This window comes from Dromaius novaehollandiae, chromosome 16, assembly GCF_036370855.1.
Source record: "Dromaius novaehollandiae isolate bDroNov1 chromosome 16, bDroNov1.hap1, whole genome shotgun sequence".
NCBI lineage: Eukaryota > Metazoa > Chordata > Aves > Casuariiformes > Dromaiidae > Dromaius > Dromaius novaehollandiae.
The window spans coordinates 5558484-5577973 of NC_088113.1; the positions used below are offsets into that span (position 1 = coordinate 5558484).

At 55.1% G+C, this 19490-nt stretch overlaps 1 protein-coding gene across 1 annotated transcript; it reads left to right on the forward strand.

Annotated features, from left to right (window-relative positions):
• MYL9 (myosin light chain 9) lies at positions 1 to 15241 on the forward strand. The gene is made up of 4 exons (XM_026100138.2): positions 1 to 155; positions 10804 to 11007; positions 13012 to 13173; positions 13592 to 15241. The coding sequence occupies exons 2-4, from the start codon at positions 10824 to 10826 to the stop codon at positions 13762 to 13764; spliced, it is 519 nt and encodes a 172-aa protein (XP_025955923.1). The 5' UTR covers positions 1 to 155; positions 10804 to 10823; the 3' UTR covers positions 13765 to 15241.
• Positions 15242 to 19490: the final 4249 nt, after the last annotated feature.

Genomic DNA, 19490 nt, shown 5'->3' on the forward strand with positions numbered 1-19490 from the left:
GCCGCATTCTTCTGCCTTGTATGGGCCGACCCGGGCCGACACCGCCCCGCCCGCCCGCGCCTAGGGCCGCGCCTAGGGCTGCGCCGCGCCAGAGCAGCGCCGACGTCCCCGCAGCTCGCCCGCTCCGGCCCCGCAGCTCGCCCGCTCCGGCCCAGGTGAGGCGCCGCCTCTGCCCTCCGCCGACGTCCCTGCCCGCGGGGCAGCCCCGACGGGGCGGGAGGGAGCCGGGGGCAGCCCCCCGACGGGGCGGCGGGACCGGGCGGGAGGGAGCCGGGGGCAGCCCCCCGACGGGGCGGGAGGGAAGCAGCCGGAGCGGGAGGGGGTGGCCGGGCGCTGCCTCATCACTGCCGCGGCGGCGGAGCCGGGCTCAGCCCTTGGGGACAGGGAGGCGCAGCGGCAGGGGAAGCCCTGGTGCAGCCAGGTGCAGCTCTGCACCCCCCCGGGGAGGATGAGGGGAGCCTTTCTCCGGGGCTCCTGTGGGGGAGCTCCTGGCTAGGAGAGGTGAGGATGGGTCTTGAGCGAAGCTCTCTGTGGCTCTCTGCAATGACCTGAAGCCAGGACCCCTTTCCTGTGCTGCCTGGCTTCACCAGGAGGGCAATGTTGCAAGAGCAGATTGTACTTATGTCCATGTCTTCACCTACATCTTGTTTTGTGAGAGCTATTTTTGTCTGGAACATCTGCTTTTTCCAAGTCTTTCTACTGATGGCCAGAGCCAAGATCCTGATGCTTGTGTGATGCTCCAGAGATGTCCCAAGTGACCAGTGAGCAACTTGAGGCAAAAAATTGTTGTAAAGAAGAAAAGCTTTATTTAGCTCCTTTCCCTCAGAGTTAAACACAGAGGAACTTTGTGTCTTGTTTAGCCTTGGCTATGAAAACTTGAGGTTCTTTTGGCTTCCTGTGCTCAGCTGCATGCCCATCTATTATGAAATGTTATGAATGCGATAAAACAGTCGGGAAGGCTCTTAAACATGGATGGGCAGCAGAAAAAAGGAGGCAGGAGCAGCTTTCTTTGGAGTGGAACATCCCTACATATCAACAACCACCGCTGCTTACCAAAGATGGTTGGTTTCTTCAGTCACTTGCATTTTTTCCTCTCGTCACTGGCAGGCTCTGTGTTGCTGATAGGAGGAGTTTATGGTCACCTCCCTCTCTGACGTGTTAGGGCCAGATTGCCCCTCTGGGGTGAGCCCCTTAATTCTTCTGGGAAAATATCAAACCCAGTCCAGGCTCCAGTATGCTGCTGGCCAAGGGCCAGCAGATTTTTCCTCTGCATGCTCCCTTGATACCCCCTCACGAGATGCCTCTCAGGGCCTCAGAAGGATGCTTGGTAGCAGGTCGTTCATTTGCTGACAGCATTTGTGTGCAGAATTGCCCCTGGGCTGTGCTGAGTCTTCTTGTGGTGGCCCCAGGAGTTCTGCTGGAGCAGGTTTTGTGTGCGCCGTGTGGGCATGGAAAGGTCCTTTTCTTCTAAGCCCAAAGGGCAGGAACTGGCCCAGAATCCATTTGCCCTGCTGACTGCTTGAGCCTGCAGGCCTGTCATCAGAGCCCACCCAGCCATGCTCTGGGCCTGCCACCTAGTATCCCGGTGGGAGGGCAGAAGGGGAGGAAAGGGATGAGCTCTCTCACTTGGAGGGCCCCTGGTAAGGCTGGCTGTGATGTGGTGGGGAAGCTGGCACTGTTATACATCATGAGTTTCTGTATGTCTGAGGATGTGGAATAGCCTGAGACATCCTGCAGCTACTCACTGGCTCTTCGAAGGGGCAGGGTGCCTGGATCAGTAACGAACCACTCCTGCACCTTGGCCCAAGTGTTAGTTTATTGTCCACTCCGTTGTATGGCTCTCAGCTCTGCCACGTGGTGCTGGCAGCTGGGACACATTGGCTTAGCTGAATTACTCTTCATTGCCTTAATATTGTTGGAGAGCCACAGAAACCTTCTCCAGTTCCTCCTGCTCGCTAGGAGGGAATCGAGCCATTTCTAGGCTTACTGGACTGGGGGAGAGGAGAGGAGTATGGGGTGGGGGGAGAGCCTCTCCCAAGCTCCAGCTACATGCTGCAATGCTCTTCCCCAGCTGCTGTGCAGCCCAGGAAGCCTCTGCTTCCTGTCAAGTCACTGCAGAGACGTTGTCACTGGCTCTTAAGCACTGTCCTTAAGACCTGACATTTCCTATCCACATGCGAAACCCACTCACTGGCTTTAGTTCTGGTGACTCTGGTATGCATATGGGGACAGCTCAGGGCCCTGGTTCTGCTTTCCCTTAGCCTCCAATCTGCCTTTTCTGCATCTGTCTCTACTCTAATGAGGCCAAAAAGGGACAGTACAGTAGCCCATCGCTGTTCCTGCAGTGCCGAGCAGTGTGGGTTGCTCCTCCAGCAGCTGTGGGTGCCTCTGGCTGGTGGTGTGGCTAGCCCCGGCACCGGCTCCCCTAGACAGCTCTGCGGTGAGGATGTAGCTGGGCAATGCCACATCCCAAGGTTAGCTGGTATTGTGAGCAGAGCTATACTGGAGAAAACGGCTGCTTTAACAACAGATTGGGCAGGGAGTAAAGGCTGCTTACTGCTCACTCCTCCAACATCTGACAGCTAGAAGCTGCTGGGAAAACAAGATGCATTTCTTCTGCTGCCTCTGGGGACAGGATATCTGCTCCGACTCTCACGGGCAGCCCCGGTTCTGGGAGAGGAGCCTCGCAGTCAGCACGGCTTTATGGGTGAAAGGAAGCACTGTCTGTGCCACTACCCTGTGACCTCCCGTGCCAGTGCAGGACACTTCAAAGCATCACCCAAGCTGGCCCTCATGCCACCCTGGGAAGGGGACTGAGTACTGCTGCCTGTGCTGGACTACTCTGCTTGCACTGCCGTGCTGCACTGAGCTGTGGCTGGCCCTGGGTTAGGGAGACCTGGAGCTCACCCTGCAGCAAGTGCACCGGTGGTCTGGTTTGGTGGTACTAGCAGCCAATCTGGGGAAGAGACTTTGGGCAGAGATTTAATCACAGTTTCTCAAAGTTTTTTCTGACATGGATGGCAGGGATGTCCTCTGGGACAGTCCAGGCTGTTTGAATCACCCTTCCCCCCCCATGAAGCCTGACCAAAAGCATCCAGCAGATGCACATCACGTGTTTGTCTGGCTCCTGGAGTCTCATGGTGGAGAGGCACTCTCTGCAGTGCAGAAGGGTTCTCAGGCTCTTGGGACATGCTAGAGACCATGTGTGAGCCCAGTGCAATGCTGAAGTCCTGTCAGGATTTCTAGAAATGACTGCTGTAGTTGCAAGCCCAGCCTTGGAGGAGCCATGCTGGAGAAACTGGGTCCTTCGGGTACCCTTTGGTGGCATACTCCAGGTGACTAATGACTTCTGAATACCATGGCCCATTTCCAAGGGCCCTGCAGAATACATCCAACAGCACAGCTGCCTCTCCACACTAGAGATAATCCTGATGCCACCTTCTTTCTTCTGTGCTCCTTGCTGCCCAGGGAGCTAGTGAATGCAACCCAAGAGCATGGCTTGTGATCGCTATCATCTGGCCCGTTTGCAGTAGAGAGACCCTCAAAGCTGTATCCGTGCTGTCAACTTTGCCCTTTTGCTGTCCTTGCAGTTTTGCTTTGGACAGAGCAGGGAGGAGCTCCCCAGCAGCTGAGGCGAGCTCATTACCCATGCTGTCCAAACCTGCCCTGGGCCCTGGAATGGCAGTGCACTCACCACTGACATGAAGCAGGACCTGGGCCACTTGCCCCAGGCTGCCAGAGGCTACCAACACCCAGGAAACATGAGGGTAGCTTTTCTGAAAGGTCTCTTTTCCAAAGAGCTGTGTTTGGGTCCAGCCTCAGAGAGTTTCCTTCTTCCCACAATGAGTGTGGGAGGAATGATTGAGGAGCAGGGCACCTTGTAGGAACGCCCTGGGAACAGGGAGAGTGCAGTATGGGGTGGGAGGGGGATTTATTGGGAGTGATGGGAGCAAAGGGCATACAGCCCCTCCCCTGTGCCTCTGCATGTGGGCATGTGTGGAGGGATAGGTGCAGCTCGATGGCACATATCCCCATGGAACATGACTGCCTTTGGCCTTGCATGGTCTCTGGCCAGGTCTACCACCACAGTAGCTGCCAGAGATGTGGACTTGCTTGCCTTGGTAATGTGTTAACTCTGATGTTGAGGACTTAACTTGCTCTCTGTAAACGTTAGCCTTATTTCCCTGTATTTCTGGTGTTTCCATATCTGTTTCCTCTGCCCCACTCGTATTTGGTTAGACAGCATTGTGTTTGCATAGCCCATGACACAGCATGGTCTCCAAGTTTCACAAGCAGCTGAGCTGGTGTAAGAGCCTGCTGGCACTGCAAAGGAGAGCTCTCCCCCTACCCTGGCCATGCGCTTCTCTCCTTCATGCTAGTCAGACCTTCCACAAGCCAGTTCAGCTCACTGACCCAGCAGAAGCTCTCTGCTGTTTCATTTTTCAGCTGGGCTAGTGAGTTGAAGTGGCTCATGAGAAGATCAGGTGTAGGTAAGGGTGGAAGTGAGCAGCTGGGAGGAAGATGGAAATAGGACTGGACCTCTCTCCCTGGATAGCAGCAAGATGTCCATTTGGCTTATCCCACCCTCCCTTAGCACAACCATCACAAAACAGCGTAGAGATGAAGTTACTTGGCTGGTTTTTACCAATAAGGAAATATGTTGGTTGATCCATATAGTAACCGTGAGCCTTTGCTCTTACCCTTTAAAACTGTAACTGTATTCTTAAATAATTTATGATCTTCTTAAGCCAGCCCCATGGCTGCTTAGGTCTGACTCTCAAGGGGGGAAGGCACAAGCCTAGCAGTGCAGGAGGAAGGGACACTATCTTGGCAGGAGAGGTGACAGAAGGTCAAGGAAATAAGGGCAGCCCATGACAGGGCAGGTGGTGCTTCATCTGGGAAGGACCTGGTCGGCTTGATACTGCTCAGCAATGGTCTGCTGGCAAATGGCTTACATGCTGGGCTAGCTGGGATTTAACCATCAGCTAAGCTCACCCATCACCGTTGTCTGAGGAGGTCCTGGGTGGGAGCAGCCATTGGGATAAGGCTTTTACCTAGGTTTGATAGGAGCAAGATCAGCCTCCGTGGGTTTTCTTCTGGCTGGTGGGAAGTCAGAGGTTCTGAGGCTGCATCAGTTTGCTCAGCCTGCTTGAGTCCATCCGGGTTGGCAGGGCGTTGTGACCGGGCATTACCTGAAATGGTCTGGCCCTCAGGTTTGTTGGCTGAAAGCCCTCGGTCAGCCACCGTCCTGTGGCCAGAGCCCAGAGCTGCACGGGCAGCTTTCGGCAGGGCTTGAAGACCAAAGGAGAGCAGCCGTCAAGCCCTTTAGCACAGCACAGATTGCCTGTCTCAAATCAGACCTGACTGAAACCACTTGCCTCTTGAAACAGGGATGGCTGATGTCCCCTTTCCCTCCAGCAACCTAAAAAAAGTGTCTTTGCACGTCCCAGCCAGCCCCAAGGGATTCTGCTGAAAGCAGAAGTAAAACAGTTAGGACATGACCAAGTCAGGCTGGATCTGGGAACCAAGCATCTTTCCAGAGATTTTTTAAAATCAAACAGCAGAATCAAACAACAAAACCATGTGCTGTCAAAATCCCGCTTAATCCACCTAACAAGAACCATCTCTCTGGGAGAATGTGCCAAGCCACTCTTGTGCTCTCTGGTCACAGCCAGGGCAAGGTAAATATTTGGATAATATTAGTTCATGTGGTGAGAGTAAAACTCCTGCTTGTTTCTCTTGTCTTCTGCTAATAATTCTGCTAATTATTGTGTGTGTTCTGAAAGCTCAGTGCTGGCCTGATCTGCAGCGCAGCGTGATGGCAGGCAGCAGAGTTTTTATTGCCGGCTCTGACCAGGCATAGCAAAGTTGGGGTGATTCGTGCTGTTCAACTGAATTTCCCCTTGTAGACTGATACCCACACTGTTGTCGGGACCCCTGATTATTGTTATGGAGAGGGAGCATGTGCTGGTATTTAACAGGACACACAGGAAGATATTGTCCTGTTGCAAAGAGCTTTACAGACCAGACGTGGTGGAGGAATTGGCAGGCAAGTGGTGGGCTGAGAAGGGTGAGGTCGCCTGCCCACACTAGCAATGGGCATGTCTTGGCTTTTCGGTTATGCTGTTTTCCTTAGCTGGCTGGTCTCAAGCACCTCTTTTCATGTGGGCACTGGGAAAGGGGGATGACAGGGCAATTTGGTGACTGGCCTGAATCTATTCTGCGTACCTCACCATGGACATTAGCTGGTGGGTCCCAGCCAGAGGAGCATACGGTGCTGCAAGAGGGGAGTGATGCTGGGGAGGGTGGGCTGAGGGCAGCGTGGTCTTCATGCCAGTGCCTGCAGCTGCTGTGGGCCCTGGGGAGTGAGGGAGGGCTGTCTCCCATGGGACACTGGGCTTGTCCCCTGCAGATGAAGGGCACAGCTTTGGCTCGGCTGGGTGCTGCCAGGTTCTCCCTGCCCGGGCTGCACGTGGTGCTCAGCAGCACTGCTGCCGTCGGTCAGGGTGGGAGCAGGCACTGGGGCACGGGGAGCCAGCAGGCTGTGAGACAGCCTCCGGCCATTTCTGAATCTCTGAGCTACAGCTGGGTGCTGTGCGGTAAGAGAGGTGCCGGGAAGCCCTGCTGACACAATAGCTAGGGATTTTGTACTTTCTGCAGGCCTCGTCCAGCCCCCTGGGGTTGTCCTTCCAGCACAGCCCAGCTAGGGGAGCCTGGGAACCATGGCAGGGCTGGGAAGCAGGCTGGTGGCCACTCAGCTCCCACCTTTGCAGCCTTGTTGAGAGGTGAATAGCAGGCAGGAGGAGAAGAAAGCGGGGGAACTAGAAAAAAGATAGAATGAGGCAAGGAAAGAACAGGAAAGAGGCTACAGATTGGAGAAGGCTGGCAGGAGCTGTGCGGACGCACGAGAAGGGTGCCGCAGGGGGGCAGCGAGAGCAGTCCCGATTGCTTGCTCTGCCCTAGTCGGAGCAAGTCCTTGCCAGCACTGGGATCCCAGCTGGGTGGGAGGCTCCTGAAGACCCTGTAGTCCCCACGGTATGTCAGCATTAAGGGTGCAGCTCGAAAGCGTTTCCTAGAGCAGCACATGCAAGGTGGCCGGAACAGCCAGGTACAGTATCTGGCACACAGCACTCGGTGGCATTGTTGCTTTGTGCTGCTTAATGTAATGTGACATGGCTCCTCGGCTGCTTTGTTTCCCCTGCCAGATAAACCGGGAACCCAGGAGACCTACTCCTCACCAAGGCAGGGGGGCACACAGCAATTATCATAATACCCTGCTCTTCCACCCAAGGAACCCATTCAGAGTCCATTAATTTATCATAGCTTCCCCCAGCCTGTTCCCCAATGCAGCAGGCCCATACTCCCTGCCCTCAATGGGGAAACTGAGGCACGGGGGTGCACGTGAGGGAGAAATGACGGCTTTCAAAATGTGGAGGCTCTGAACAGCATCTCTATCTTGGCCTTACCTAACCTCAGACTTTCTCACTGGGCCATGGGGAGCTGGCAGCCGACGTGGTCCTAGGGGAGAGCCGAGAAACCCCCCTTTGCCAAGCCTGTCTTTCCTGGTGCCTTGTTGAATTACAGTTGTCAGGATATCTTCAGAGGCTTGACTAGGAGAGATCTGAGCACCTTTTTCCCAGGTAACGTCAGTGGTAGCCATGGGTGCATCACACTCCCTAAAGATAAGGTTTGGACCCCCAGCACCCTCGGTACAGACTGTTTTAAATACTTATTGTGTCCATTGGCCATGCTTAGCACAGATGTTGGGAGGGCTCAGGTACCATTTACTGGGGCTCCTTGTTAGCTGTAATTAGCTCTTAGCTCCAAACCGGTTAACTTTTCTCGTGAGGGGTGGCTGGAAAGGAAGCAGGTGGGCCCTGCACTGGCTGCTCCTGCCTGGCGTGGTTGCCTTGGGAGGGAGCTCCAGCCTACAGGTGCAGGGGATGGTCCGTGGCCTTGAACGGGTGCTCTGGGCTGGGCTGAGCAGCCCCTCCGGGAAGGTGGCTGTGCTCCCTGTCTGGGCTGTGAGCGCTGCAGCCTGCATGGGGCAGGGCGTGCTGCAGTAAGCAGGGAGACTCCTTTCCCCTGCCGCGGCTGTGCCTTGCCTCCACCTTTCAGCAAGGAGGAAACCTGCTTCGAAAAATCGGTTTCTGCGCTACGTTGTCGGGCTGTGCACGGCTACTCCTGCTTTGGTTGCGTTTGGGGCGCACATAGTGCTCCTCTGCCCTGGTGCCCTGGGCTGTGGGCATCCTTGGTCCCTGTCCTTGTCAGGTGCTTGGACACAACATGCCACTGCTTTGGGTAGGGCAAGATGAGAGAAACCCCGCAGGAGTGAAAGGTCTCTCACCCCAGAAAGGGCTTCCCTGAGGCAGTGGTGACTGATGGGTTTATGCCTTGCCCACACGCGCTCCTTGTCTGCTCAGTGGCATGGGGCTGTTCCCAGTGGGGCACGTATTGCCCGAGTTGAGAATCCACCATGTGCCGTTGTCAGGAGAAGCTGGGGCTCAGCCATAGCCTTGCAATACCTGTCCCTGGCACTGCTGGAAGCTGCTCGTGTTTACCCCAGCAAGAAATCCCGGAGCCTAGAGCAGGCAGAGGGCTCATAGCAGGGCAGGTGAGGACCCCAAGCCACTTTTCTCCTTAGCAAATTCCTTCGTGGTTCCTTGCAGGTGTCCTTGCACGCCTTCACCTTGGGCAGCGGCAGGGCTTGGCGTCCATGCCATGGCCAGCCTGCCATGGGGTGGTAATGCCCTGAGTCCCCCGGAGGCTTGATGTCCCGTTATGCAGCAGGCCACGGCCGCTGCAGCCCGACTCCTGCAGAGCGCTGCAGCATGACGACCCAGGCTGGCCACCCGCTGCCGCTCCAGACCTGTCACCCCGTCACAGATCCGCGAGGGCAGAGGAGCTCACTGCTAACTCCCTCTTTGCCCTTCCAGGCTGTTACCTTCTCCTGTGAGTTTAGTTATCTGCAATGAGAGCATCGGGTCTCTGCACCCCGTGTTCGCTGCTCTGCTCAGCTTCTCTCCTCCACTGACTGGTGCTGAGCAGCCTCTTTCCTCCTAAAAGCTGTGTGCTTCAGGCCTTTGGGAGCTGCTGCTCTAAAACAACCCCCAAAGCTGTGGAGTCCATATAAAAGCGCCGTCCAGTGACCTGGCCCAAGCCCAAAGAGTGGCCTGGCTTTGAGGTTTCGCAGAGCTTGCCGGCCCTGCCTTCCCTCCCCCTGCCCCCCTTTCGGAGGCCCATCCCGCGCTCTCCCAGTGCATGGGGCGCGCTGATTGCAGGGCCGGCGCCAGCGCCGGGCGTAAGACCCTGGGGGAGGGCTCTGGCCCCGGTGGGGTGCTCGCCGGCTTCCCGGATGGGTGGCCTTTGGCCTGACTTGCTGTGCAGGGACCCGGAGAAGCGACGGTGGTGGGAGGGATGGAGAGCTGAGAGCCTCTGGCTCCGGCTGCCTAAACAAAGAGGGGGAAGGGAAGGCAGTGGTATGTGAGGAATGTGCCCAGAGCAGATAACCCTCTTCCTGCTGGGTGCTGGGCGCTGGGAAGCAGCCGCTGGTGAGCCTCCCTTTGTGCGTGCCAGCGGGGCGAGGAAAGCAGATCACCGCGGCCGGCAGGGGAGAGCTGCCGGCGGCCGGTGGGCCTCTGCGGGGAGAGCCCGGGGTTTGCGTGCGCGCAGTGAGATGGAGGGATGCACGCCATGACGCGGGGATGAGGAGGGCTTGCTTCGCAGGGCCGGGGCTTTGTGCTGCCGCCACCGGCGCCACGGTCAGCGGTGCCTCCTCGCTCCACAGGGCCCAACTCCTGGAGATGCTCTTCTAGGAAAGGCTTAGGCAGTTCTGCTTTCAGGCACGCACGCAGGCAAGTTGCACAAAGTCCATGCTGTGTCAACAAAGGCAGAATCTGGCCCCTTGCACGTGCAAGGCAGCAGTAAATTCTTATGCCCAAAAAGCCAGGGTGGCATCTCATCCCGCCCGGGAGACTGATCCTGGTGGGGGAGCCATGGGGTGCTGCGCTCGGTGCCTCTCCCTGCTCACGGGGTGCAAAGGGAAAGGCCCGCAGAACGGGTTTGGAGGAGCTCGTGGAGCAGACAGTGTGCTCTGCTCACTCCCCCCGGCTTTTGCTGCAGTAGGAGCTGATGCTACAAGTCAGCAAAGGAAACACCAGTGCAAGTCCTGTCACTAGGTAGGTTCTGCCACTCTCCCAGCATCTGCAGGGCACCGACAAGAAATACCCAGCAAAAAAGCGCTTTCATTAACCATGCTCAGAGCAAACAGGGCCAGCCTTGGAGCCCCGTCTGCCCCGCGCACCTTGGGACAGCCTTGGGGCCTGTCTACCATGAGGGCTTTTGCCATTGCTGGGAAGCTGCATGCTCCTCCGTGGGAGTCACGTTTCAGCTGTCTTGTGGTGCCCCTGCAAAGCCATGAAGAGCAGGAGGCTGGGAGGACTGGAGCTGGGGCTTCAGAGTCCTTTGAATTTTCTTCAAAGGAAACAAAGCCCATGGGAGCAGTGACACCTTTCCAGCAGTCTTGTGTGCATATTGAAGGAATATGTGACTTCCTAGCCTTAGCCTCACCTATCCCCATGCCTGACATTGCGACCAAATTATCTTACTAATGTCAAACTGTTTGTCAGCCAGGGAAACTGAGGCATGGGACTAGTAGGCGGCTGTTTGCATGTCCAGAAAGGGAATCCAGGAGTCTTGACTCCTTGCGCTGCCCTTGTCCACCTGGTGCCCTGCTTCAGTCCTCTGGACTCTGCCTTCCCTCCCTCCTGACCTTCCTGCCTGCTTTCCTTGCCCTGCTCATAGGTTCCACACCAGCCGCCAAGATGTCCAGCAAGCGCGCCAAAGCCAAGACCACCAAGAAGCGCCCTCAGCGCGCCACCTCCAATGTCTTTGCTATGTTCGACCAGTCACAGATCCAGGAGTTCAAGGAAGCCTTCAACATGATTGACCAGAACCGCGATGGATTCATTGACAAGGAGGATCTGCATGACATGCTGGCTTCTCTAGGTGAGGAAACCTTTCCCCTCTCCCTCCGTGCAGCAGTCAGCCCCTCTGCATTAAAGAGCTCTGTCCTTATGCCTCCTCTGCAAAGGAAGAGAGCTGCCTGGGTGCAGTCGTGCCTTGCATGACAGGGAGTTGCTGTCACACTCCTACAGCGTGCCTGTGTTGAAAACCCACTCTAGTAGGATTGTACTGACGCAAAGACCTCCTGCTTTGGGCCAGTTTGATGCGGGTGTTGAAGACTGGGAAGCCATCTCTGCTGGCTCTGGTAGACCTTTGAAAGCATGTTCATGGGGACGTTTAAGGGCAGGAGCCTGGTCAGTCAGCTAAGTAGAGGGGACGCTGCCCACATCAGCTACCAGCAGCAGATGCCGTGGCAGAGTGGCAAGAGGGTGGCAGGGATCAGTGTCCTCGTCAGCTCCTGCAGCCTGTACCAGTCCTTACCAAGCCATTTTGCCAGAGCCAGTCCACATAACAACATCCCCTCTACAACAGGATACCTTCACAGCAGGTGTCTTATCAGTGTGCAGACTTCTGCCCAGCTCTGCTGTCCCAAATCTTTTCATCTCCATCTATAATGGCAGTTCAAGGAGGCCATGTGGTCCAACTGGCCAGGCATAAGGTTTGTGTCAGTGCTGACAGGGAGCTGCAGCAGACCAGTGTTGTCAGATGGGCCCCCGTCGGAACTGGGATAACTCTGGACACAGACGGAGCCCACAGATCCAGGCAGAAGCCTTGGGAAAGCACAGGTTTCCAAATGGCATTCTTGGCTAGCTCTGCCCAGTCTTGTTCAATAGGTCACCCAGCACAAAGAATCTCTGTGGATAGGTGAAAAGCTCGATACCTCGGCCCGTTGAGACTTGCTTATCTGGCCTCCCTCCCCACCCAGAGCCCTTTCTTCTTAGCTGCAGGCCATGGCTCAATTTTCCCTCTCTGTTCCCTGTGCTACCTCTGTGGCTCTTTGGGAGGTCTGTCAATTATTGACCCGGCAACCAAACCTGTTCTGAAGGCCCTGTCCAGTTGGGAGGGAATCTCCTCCCCATAAACTACAGCTCTCAGAAGAGAGGGGCTGGGCATTGAGGGAGATTTGTACATCAAGGCTGCGCTCAGCAGAGGAGGTTAAACTGTCCCTGTTGCATTCATGATAGAAGCACTGTTTGGGATATCAACAACATGAGGTTCATGTTGGGACAGTGCTGCCCCTCTCCTTGGGTGGATGCTGGGTATCAGCTGTCAAGGAAATGTGAAAACCCCCCACCTTTTTAGCTCTCGGTAAGCCCCAGATGAATTCCTGCATCTCCCGCAAGGCTGGGCCTACCAGTGTTGGGAAACCACCTAGTTCCCATTTGCCTCCAGCACAGAAAATGTAGTGAGGGGTCAGGACAGCCACAGGACAGGCCGCGGGGAGAGGTGGTGGGGCTGGGCCCTGGGGAAACCCCATTTCCTTGTTTCTGGGGTGAGTGAACAGGCCCCATCAAAATTATTTTAAAATTCCTGTTGGCACGTACCACTCTTCATTCCCACCTAGCAGGGGACAGGAGGGCACTAAAGACTGGTGGCCACAGAAGTCAGTGGGATTTATCTTTTGGGGAGCTGGGTCTAAGTGGCTTTGGAACCTTGGCCCTGCTGCTTCCCTGGGGAAGGGAGGCTGCTGCCCAGTGCAATGTTGAAAACAGAACTGCAGGTACTTGAGGGGGAAGGATCACTTGCTTATTCTCTCTCAGCCCAAACTAAAGTGAGATGGATAGAGGAGGAAACATTTGGGGACCATCAGGCATATCCGGAGTGCACCCTGAGGTGGATGCGGGCAAGTTTAGACACAGTTCAGGCAGGCTATGCCTCAAAATGGAAGGGTCCACAGGGGTGTCTCACTGCTGAATTTCTTCCTGAGAGCAGAGGCATGAGGCTGGCTGCTGTCCCAATGGGTCCTGGGGCTTGACAGGCAGGATGGGTGCTCCCAGGGAGGGGAGTGAGGGCGAAGCACCCACACCTGCTGGTTGTGTCTGGCAGGGAAGAACCCCACTGACGAGTACCTGGAAGGCATGATGAGTGAGGCGCCGGGGCCCATCAACTTCACCATGTTCCTCACCATGTTCGGGGAGAAGCTGAACGGTACCGACCCAGAAGATGTCATCCGCAACGCCTTTGCCTGCTTTGATGAGGATGCGACAGGTACGGGCAATGCCTTCCCAGCTCCGTGGTGGGCAGCGGTGCCTACCTGGGGACCCTCTTGCACACGGAGGGGTGGCTGAGCCAGCTAGGATGAAGGCTGGGGGCTCGGCCAGTGTGTGCCACCAGGCAAACCCTCGGGAAGAGTCCACAAGCACAGCAGCTCCTGAGCAGGCCACTAGCTCTCCCTGCTCCCCCCTCATGTCACACATCTGTGTGATGAAGGCCCTGTCCAAGGGGAGTGTGCACAGAGTTTGGGGGAGTGGAATAACAAGGTGGGGGTGCAGGAAGTATGTAGGAGGGGTAGGAAGGCCCTGCCGCTCAGCCCTCTGCCCAGCCCTCCCACCGTGTCCTGCGCAGCCACTGCTTTCCTGCACTCCCATGCCCTGCATAAACTCCACCTCCTCCGCCATCCCCACAGGCTTCATTCATGAGGACCATCTGCGTGAGCTACTGACCACCATGGGAGACAGGTTCACAGATGAGGAGGTGGATGAGATGTACCGGGAGGCTCCCATCGACAAGAAGGGCAACTTCAACTACGTGGAGTTCACCCGCATCCTGAAGCATGGGGCCAAGGACAAAGATGATTAGCGCCTAGAGCTGCTACACTGCCTCTGCCTCCTCCTGCACACACCTCCTGCCCCTATTCCCTCCATTCCCCTTGCTGCCTAGCCCCACAGCAGGCTAACACCATGGGAAATATCTTCCAGGACTTGACCCTTCTCTAGGTTACACTTATGTTGCCACATGACCTTGCACCCTTTCTAGAGGAAGTGCTTCCACCAGTATCCCCGTGTGCCCATCCACCGGTCCTAGACCTCCTCTCCCATCTCTTCTCCCACCCAGAGGCTCCCACCTCCCGGCCCCAGAGATGCTGTGCAACGTCTTGGTGCCCACACCAAGGCCTTTCTAGGGATGCCTTGTCCATATCCAGGCCTTGCAAAAGACACTCTCTCTCCCTGACCTATCTGTCTGACAGGGGAGAGAAGGTTTGCCTTTGTCTTTGGCCCCTGTCCAGGGAGAACAATCAGCTCATCGTCCACCATCTCCTTTGACAAATTTTGCCTGAAGATCCTACTTGGATAATTTGATTTCTGAGTCAATGGGGTGCTGCGCACTCACCTGCCCCACTGTCCTGAAACCTGGCCATGTGCCCATCCTGTGCACAGGCTCCTGGGGGAGCACCTCAACATCACAGCTTCTCCCTCGTGCTGTGTCCCAGGTGGTCCTTACCTGGAGGACCTTGCCACAGGTGCTCTTCACAGCCTGCTGCAACCCCCCCCCTTTTTACAGTCCCTGGCTCTGCTGCACAGCCCCACTTTGCATTTGGATGGCATCTTTCAGCAGAGATGAGCCCGGTGTGCTGACTCCTTGGCATCCACAGCCTACCCTGCCATGCTGACTGCTGTGCCAGGTCTGAGGGTGTGGGTGTGTGGACAGGAGAACGATAGAAGGGTTTTTCCTTCCCATCTGCCCTGATCCACTGCTCTCCCACTGTTCCCTTTGACAGTGTCAGCCAGCATCTCCCTGCCATGCCTCAGCCACCTCGTCCCTTGGCCTCACGGTGGGTGGGGTCTAGCAACACACATTACAGGCCCATCATGGGGTGCAGGTGGCAGGACCAGAGGACCTGTGGTTGCCGTGCTGGCTTCTCCTGCTTTCCTTGTGCTTTTCAGCCCCAGGAACCCCAGCCAGGCATGGACCCCACCAAACAGCCGTTTGCCCCCTTGAAGCAACTGTGTAGCCTAGCACTCAGGCTTCCGGGGCAAGTAAGTGGGAGGTCTGCTCCCCAGGCACGGAGCTGGTGTGGGAAGGAGCATCGCAGGTGAGTGCTAGCCTGTTGGGATTTTGGCTGGTTTAAACCAGTGCAATCCCAGTCATGAGGGACACAACACAGAAAGAAAGAGGCTCTCGCCTTTCCTCTCACACTCTCTTCCTTTATGAAAGGAAAAAAAAAGAACACTTTGTTTCCTCTTCTATGGTTGTTTTATGGCTTGAGAGCCTGTGATTTAAGGGATTCAGAAAGCTGAAGCCACGTATAAAGTCTGACGAGTGTAATACAAAGGCATGCTGTGTATGGCTCCCTCATTTCAGAGCAGCCCTGGTGCTGTGCTGCACTGCCGGTGTGTGCTGGTGAGTTCGGGGCTTGAAGCCCTGCTCTCTCTGAGTGCCATGAAATCCTCTGTCTCTCCTACACTGGCTTTCCCTGACTCGCTGCCTTTACGAGGTAGGATCCCTTCTGGCAGGGCGAATGCCAGCTCTTTCCATCAGGGCAGCCTGTTTTGAAGCCAAATCCCTCCCAACCTGTCTCCACCAAAGCCCTCTGCCTATATAGTCTCTCGCAGCTTAAACATTTTCAGTCTTTGCTGATGGAAGAAGGCTTGCTCTGCCACCCCCTGCTTTGGAGCATGCAGAAAAATGCTTTGAAATACAGGGAAGTCATTTGAAAAAGTGCCAGCTGACATCTCTCGCTCTGGTTTCAGAGCTGCTGAAGTCTTGGCATTAGTAGGTCAACATGGGCTCTGCAGACTGAGTGATGTGATGGAGGTGCCTGGAAACCAGGTGTCTATGAAGTAGCTGGCCCAAATCCTTACCTCTTCCTTGCGATTAGAAGATGCTCATGTGTATCAAATGGTGGTGCTTGGGTCCTCTGAGCCCTGGGGGAGCCCAGGGAGCAGGGCTGAGACTCCCAGAATCACCTGGTTTGGGGTGCCAGAAGTTCAGACACCCTTTTTGTGTGGCCCTGAGCTGGCAGTGCTGTGGGAAACAGTCAGGGCATGGCATAGCAGAAGTGGGGAGATGGGGCAATGCAAACACGGAGGAGGTTAACCCTGTTGCTCAGCACAGCAGATGGGCTTTCACAGTGCGCAGCTGCCCTTCCGAGAGGCCACACCATAGCTCGTGAGTGCTCAGGCAGAGATTTTTGCCTCCTATGCAGCAAGAGGTGGTTGCAGGAAGGCCACAGCCCTGGTAGAGCCTGGGTCTTGCATCACACATCATCCCTTGCTGGCCACCTCCACCTCTCCAGGCCTGGCACAACACATGGCACAGAGCGTGTGGGCAAGAGGGAGGTACAGCCCCCAGTAACTCATCCCTGGGGTTGTAAACCTTCAACGGACAAATGCTGCTTTATGCCTAGAGGTCCTCACAGTGAGATCTCAACCTCAAGCCTGAGGAAGACCAGAAACTAGGGCTGTCTCCAGCCCCGTTGGATTGACCCTCTCACTGCCAGCATAGCCCAGGCTCTGCAATGCATGGGCACAGTGCGAACTGGCAGCCCAGGGTGGAGGCAGCCCTGCACAACGCAGGTTGGCCCTGTTGCTGCCAGTGCCACTCTCACTACCCTTCAGCCATTTGAGGCATGGCTGACTGCCGTTAGATAACCCACTGATAGTGCTGGCCTTGCAGCTGGGCTGGTGCTCCGTTCCTCATGCCCAGAGGTGCAGAGCTGTGGCTGAGCACAAGCGTGCTTTCTTGGGGACCATTCCCACATGCAGCACAGAACAGCATGGCCCTGGCCCAGCCTCCTTTGGCTGACCCGACCTGATCCTTCTACAATGATAAAAATACTGTGGATGTATGCAAGGAGATTCCAGGTGATGCTTCTGCCTCTCCTCCCCATAAATGCCCACCACTGTGTCACATATTCCCATGGTCACTGCCAATACCCCCATTTAAACTTGTGCTGCATCTGTCCCTGCAGATCTCCTGGGCTGCCAAGCTGTTAGGGCAGTGCGTTCCCTGCACTGCCAGCCCTTCCTCTGCTGTCAGCTTCATTGTGTTGTCTCCTTGGTTTGATTAATTATCAAATTAATATTTGATAATCCTGATATGAGTGCAGAGGGAGCAGGGGGTTCCTGCTTGAAGTTAGCCAATTTCCATCCTCTCAAAGGACAAGTTTTCCCCACAGAGAGTAATGTCTTTATTTAAGACATGGGAAAAGGCAATCACAAAACCACATAAACTGCCAAGGTGACTCCCCATGGCACACTTCATACCTGAAGTCCTCCCAGCTCACTGGGAAGACTCAGACTAGGTCCAAGGGAGCTCTTTCGAGCACGTGTTGCTGGAAATGGAAGAGGTCTCACTTCCCAGACTCTATCTCCCTAGGCTGTGCATCAGGAACCTGCCAGTCCCTGTTGAGGCACGCTCCTACCTGGGAAATACCAGCCCGTGGTTTAAAAGCTTATCCTCAGTTCTCAGAGATTCTGTCTTCCAGGTACCACTGACATAAGGACATGAACTAAATTTTCAGGGACACACAGAAGTGAAAGGATAAACATGTGGTGTCCAGGGAAAGCTGCTAGGACATGTTCCTCAGATCTCCAAACTAATCCTGGTGCCTTGCCTAGAGCTCTGCAGCAACAGCTAGCCCCAAACAAGCCTAGCTCTGTGCTTGCAAATCAGAGCAGGAAGCCTTGCTCGTTCCCTAATTCCAGCCACCTACCAGGAAAAAAACCATGCAGTTCTTTGGCTTTCTGAGCAAATTCCCAGGTCTGAAGGCTGTTGAAGGGCAGGATGCTTTGTGAAACAACCTCTTCACTGGGATGCACACCGAAGTGAATATCTCACAGACATCGTTGAGGCAGATGACTCCATCCAGGTACAGGTCTGATCCTGGAGATGAACCAAGTGGTGTGGGAAAGAGCCACCAACTTTTCCAAGGTCTCTGCCATGCTGTGGGCAAGCTGTCTTCTGGATACAGCTGTGTCAGGGAGGAATACTCAGTCTTACTGACCTCCCAACAGATCAGCATGTGTGAACGCTGCCCAGGTTCTCCCAAGGAAATATTCATGTCGGGAGTTTGATGGATGTGTTGGTTGGCCATCTTCAGCAGCAAGCAACAGGCACTATTCTGTCACAGTTGAGCCCACAGAAGACATTTGTCAGAGGCTCACGCATCAGGCATTCAGAAGGGTTGTCTCCAAGCAGCTACAGAAGTCCCCATTCCTCAGTTGCCCTATTCGTAGGCCCAGATGCAATCTAGACTGCAGGCTGCAATGATGAGTTGCACCAGGGCAGTCACAGTCCACCAGCATTCAGGGGCATGTGCAGATTATGGCCTCAGACGCCTTTAAACCCAGGGAACTGGGCTGTTTGATGGAAACACAACACTGCACCAACACCGATCTGCGTAACCTCATGCCCAAGCCCACCTGGGGAGTGGGTGGCAGAGGGGGCATGAACTGGAGACAATTTTGGTGGAAGGATTCTGAGGGGAGGATATCCTTCGACCCTGATACCAGCAAAATAGGAGAAGCTGTTAGTGGACACTTGGGTGAATATGGGAACAAATATGGCTTTTGCAATGGGGGGGGTCCTGCCTTCACAGCCTGCTGGAGGTCTTGAAGGTCACTGAGCAGGTGGAACGAGGTGAGCCAGGAGACACCATCTTACTGGACTTCCAAAAGGCTTCTGACAAGATTCCTCACCAAGGGTTTTAAAGGATCCTAAGGAGTCACTGCATAAAAGGGAAGGTCGTTTCAGAGATAAGTAGTTACGACAGGCAACACAGCTCAGCAATAAATGGTCAGTTCCAGGAGTGAGGTCACAGGAGACTACTAATCAAATAATCTGTGAGAAGAAGGAGAGCTGTGAAGGACCAATGGGGCAATCCATGTAAAGTTATTTGAGTAACAAAGATGGGGCTGCCTTGAAGGACTTCAGAGGGACCTTAAGAGACTGAGTGAGAAGGACTGAAATGCAGGGGAAGTCCTAGGTGGACTGATGTAAAGTGAAGCATATGGGGAAAATCAGCCCTGACTTCACAGACAAAACAACAGGGTCCAAGTCCATCACTGCTGAGGAGCAAGACTTGAGAGATGGCCCCATGGAAAAGTCAGAGGTTAGTAGCTGTCAGAAAAAAAAAAAAAAAAAAAAAAAAAAGGAACAAAGGAAAAAAGAAAATCGCATGCTAAGTATTACTAGGAGAAGAGAGGATACTAAAATAGAGATCACTGTTCTGTCATTGCCTGAGTCCCTAGATCACCCACACCTTGTATATGGGCTGCAGTTCTGGTCCCTTCCCAGCTCAAAAAAGATACAGTTGAATTGGAAGTGCTCAGCGAAGAGCAACGAGGAGGACTGGCAGCAAGGAACAGCCTCCATCCAAGGAAATACTGAGCAGGCTGAACTCTTCGGCCTGGAAAGGAGATGGGTGAGGAGGACGGCAGAGGTCTGCAGAGCTGCAGGCAACATGGGGACAGTGCTGCTTCCTGCCTCTTCCAGGACAAGCACTGTGGGCCATCACACGGAGCTGCCAAGTACCAAACAAATAAACAGTCCTTCACCCGTGTGTGATGAAACTGGTGTTTGCT